Source organism: Branchiostoma belcheri, unplaced genomic scaffold (assembly GCF_001625305.1).
Source record: "Branchiostoma belcheri isolate BF01 breed outbred unplaced genomic scaffold, Haploidv18h27 scaffold107, whole genome shotgun sequence".
NCBI classification, from domain to species: Eukaryota; Metazoa; Chordata; class Leptocardii; order Amphioxiformes; family Branchiostomatidae; genus Branchiostoma; species Branchiostoma belcheri.
In genome coordinates, this window is record NW_017802458.1 from 774,025 (window position 1) to 778,120 (window position 4,096).

Here is a 4,096-nt window from a genome sequence, read left to right on the forward strand (position 1 = left end):
TTTGGAACAGTTAAGGTCCAACTGACTTGATTTTATGGTAAAATTTATTATATCATCAGGAGTCTGGCCATCTATGATGAATAAATATGGCAGAATTTGATGTGCACAAATTCCAGTAGATAATTTAAGTATCTTCGTGCATGTTCATGTGCTAGCAACAAAACTTGTATAGACTACTAGTACTAACGAGTTGTCTTCGAGCACTAGCACTCTTTTGCTACGTCCTCACTTGAGTTTTATCATTTTATTTGTTCTATTTGCTGTTCAGGCTTCTGTTGATCAACTGTATTGTTATTTATTTGCGACAACGCAAGTGAAAGTCTGTTTTAGAACGGTGTTCTATTCAAAATGTCCCCCCTGTGACACATGCAATTCATGCGATCAGTGAAAGGTAAACTACTGCTGTATCTTAATTGTGGTTTATTTTATCGCACCTGTAGATGCCTCGTGGCGAGATATCCTGTCAGGTATCAGAGACTGTACCGTCAGCTCACCCGACCGACAACTGAACATCCGCCGTCTCCAGAAGATATGGACAACTACCCAGAACCCAAACCACGTCCTGCCCTGCCTCTCTGTCCGAACTGGTTTGGACCTGTTCCTGGCGGTTCAGAAATTCCCGCCGGGCTCGGAAGTCATCATGTCCGCGATCAATATACCCGACATGGCGCGAGTCGTCAGGCATCACGGTTTACGCGTCGTTCCCATTGACGTCTACTTAGAGACGCTTTCGCCAAAAGTCGAGCTTTTAGAAGGTCTCATCACGGAGAGAACTGTAGCTGTACTCGTAGCCCACCTGTATGGTAAATGGTTTGACATGAGTGAAGTGATTGAAGTAGGAAGACGACACAATCTGTACGTGCTTGAGGACTGTGCAGAGGGATTCAGCGGGTTCGATAACATCGGGAATCCGCATTCGGACATTTCTTTCTTCAGTTTCGGTGTCATCAAGCCTTCCACTGCGTTCGGCGGCTCCATCCTGAAAATCAAAGACAGCCAGCTTTTCACAGCAATGAGCGAAGCTTACTCGCAGTACCCCACTCAGTCTTCCGTAGAGTACCTAAAAAAACTGCTCAAGTACTCAGTTGCTACTGTAGGTCTGAACTGGCCGTTTCTGACGGGCTATGGCCCCTTTCTGCTGCAAAATGTACTTGGTATCGACCACCAGAGGATGTGGATCTCCCTCCTAAGAGGTTTCCCTGACCAGTTTTTTCAGAAGATCCGTCAGCAGCCCAGCGCAGGACTGTTGTCCCTGCTGGTCCACAGGTGTATAGGGTTTCGCCAGAAGGAATTCCAAGTCGGCGTGGAGAAAGGACGCCACGCAGACATGCTGCTAAAGAACTCCTCCATGTTGAAAGTAGGCGACAAGGCTTACAACAGGAACTATTGGCTTTTTCCCATACTTGTGGTAGGTTGTTACATGTACTTTAGCAGGGCTCGAAATTTATTTTGGGGGATAGGTGCACTGGGTCATTCACAGAAAAAAATTGGGTGCACAGCTTCATATTTGGGTGCACTAGGGTGCACATGCACCCAGTATTTTTAGCCCTGTTAAGTGTTTTGTCATTTGCTGTAATGTCAAATCGTTTGAAGTACATATTTGTAATCCAGGCACATGATAGCCTGGAGTCCAGCCTTGGTCCACTAACACATTTGTGGGGTAGCGGATCTTGGGAAGTGAACTAAATCTAACAAGGCTGGACTCCAGGCTAGCACATGGCCCACATCCAACAAGCACTGATACAGAAGTCACAAATCTTGACCATACATGTTTTAAAAGTACAGTTAACTACTGTATGTAGTGCTGTCTATCTGCTCACTGGAACTAGTTCTGGACTTTTTAAAATGTTTAGGTTTAAGCCCCCAAAAACCTGAATGTCTGGAACTAAGCCTTTTTTTGTTCTAAACCACCTGAAATCTTGAAAAATTTGCACTGCAAAATGAAAAAAAAAACACATTTCAACTGGGAATTGTAAAGTGTCAGCCTCCGTAAATTATGTGGCCACAGTTTTGCCCAGACATGCCCCGCAAACAACATCTTCTAAACTCAGGTAGTGTAGTGCTTGCTACAAAATTTTGTGGCAAAGATGCCCCATTTTCCATTGGGAAATGTTCACTGAGAAGTCCCTTCCGTATTTTGTATATATGCCCTGGGTTCAAGTCCCGAGGTTTAGGTTCAGGTATTACAACAACTTACAAGTCTGGACCTGAACCTGAACCTCTAGATTTAAATCCAGACCTGGACCTGAACATACAAGTAGGTTTATGTATACAGCAATAACTGTATGTGTTATCCATTTGTTTTACAGGAGAATCCTGATGCAGTGATCAGTTCTCTCTGTAAGAGGGGCATCAACGCCTACCGCGGTGCCACACAGCTCAACGTGATCGAACCGGAACCAGAGACCTCCCATCAGCTCAGTGACCAGCTCACACATTACCCAGAGGAAGCCAGGTTCATCATAGACCATGTGGTGTACCTACCCATCCACAAAAGGGTCCCCTACTACTACATTGAGAGGGTATGTAAGGGGGTTGAGGAGGTATTGCAGGAAAATGGCACAATCTTTCGCAAACCCCTCTTTGAACGCCCTCTCGTTGTTTTGAACGGAAAACCTGCACCGAAGTTGCCTTCAAAACTTTAAAGCTAGACTTGGACATTGTCATGTAAGATTTTCACTGTTTTAAACATTGTTTTACACATTTTCTTGTGCTATAAGCCTACCTGGGTTCATGATATCCCAAGGGCACAAGATCGGTGACATGGGCAGGTTACAAACTGTATGATGGTTTCATATACATGTACCTTCCTTGAATTCTTGCCAAAGAGCTGCTGTATTTAATTGCATGCGATACAGCAGGCATTCAAACATACAAGTAGTTGGTTGGCTACCGAACTGATTCAAGATCTCAGGGACTTTGTATGTGATATCTTGCAAGTTTCATTGTAGCAAAGACGTAGAGGTTTAATACCATTGTACAGTGTAGCAATTCAATGTGAAAGACAATCAGACTGAAGTCTAACTGTGAATAGTGAATTCTGTACCCACTCAGTATAGGCATGAACAGGGATAGGCATTTCCGGCTAAATCAAGAGAAATGTGCATTTTACATATAGTATAGAAAGTCAAAAAAGGTTTACCCTATGCTTTTTTGTTACCTATCCCTCGACCTGTCCTGGTCATTGGGGAATACTAGTTACAGTATGTTTACCATGAAAGAAAACATATGGTTTTTGCTCTGTTTCGTTTCCAAACAAGGTCAATGACCTGAACCAGATGTCTGTCACCAAGGTAACTAGTGTTACATCATGTTGCAATTTTATAGCAGGAGGGATTTAGACTCCTGTCACCACATATATATGAATGTGTTTGAGTATGAATTAACAGCAGACCATATGCGAAGGTAAACATGATGCAGTTGCTTTGAAAATGTTACCTTTCTAGTATTATGTACATCCATATTCCTTAGGAATGTAAACAGTGCAAAATAAGGGCTATTGGAGCTGATGAATTCTATTGGACATTGTACATATTTTTTTATCAATTTTTCCATTGTGGTTCATGTTTGTATTACCCGAATTCTGTACTTATCGCACAACATGCTTTTAAATATTTTTTATAACTGTACTATATAACAATTTATTATATATTACAGGTTTTGGTACATTTTGTGTAAGGGTTTATGGCTTTGACAAATGTCTGTGAAGCATGGAAGATTGTAACATTTTCTGATCAATGTGCCTATCTGACACACAGTTTGTTTATCTCAACATCTGTTGTCAAAGAAATCTGGCTGTAAGGTACCTTAAACAGCCTGGCAGTCAGAAAATGTTACAATTCACCACCTCAATATCTGCTTGGAGATTAGCATACTCCAAGGTGTGAGCTGAGCTATTAAAACAGGTTTCCCCCTAATGTTTGTCTATCTTTGGGTTTATTTGTGTGTTTATCTATATATATATATATGACAAGAAGATACATCATAGATAAGGAATAAGTATAATCATTGGTGTCTTGTGATAATATTGTTTAGGGAAGAGTTGAGGAAGTTTAAAGTGGGGGAGGGGGAGAAGTTGAGGAAGGGTATGAGGTGG

General features: G+C 42.0%; 1 protein-coding gene across 1 annotated transcript in view; it reads left to right on the plus strand.

Moving 5' to 3' along the window:
- The window catches only part of LOC109479708, a 3,232-nt gene extending 299 nt beyond the window's left edge, over window positions 1-2,933 (plus strand). Inside the window, exons 2-3 of the mRNA XM_019781702.1 lie at window positions 441-1,408; window positions 2,310-2,933. Of these exons, the coding sequence (XP_019637261.1) occupies window positions 441-1,408; window positions 2,310-2,645 (1,304 nt within the window). The 3' untranslated portion in view covers window positions 2,646-2,933. The remainder of the gene's footprint in view (window positions 1-440; window positions 1,409-2,309) is intronic.
- The last annotated feature ends 1,163 nt before the right edge of the window (window positions 2,934-4,096 follow it).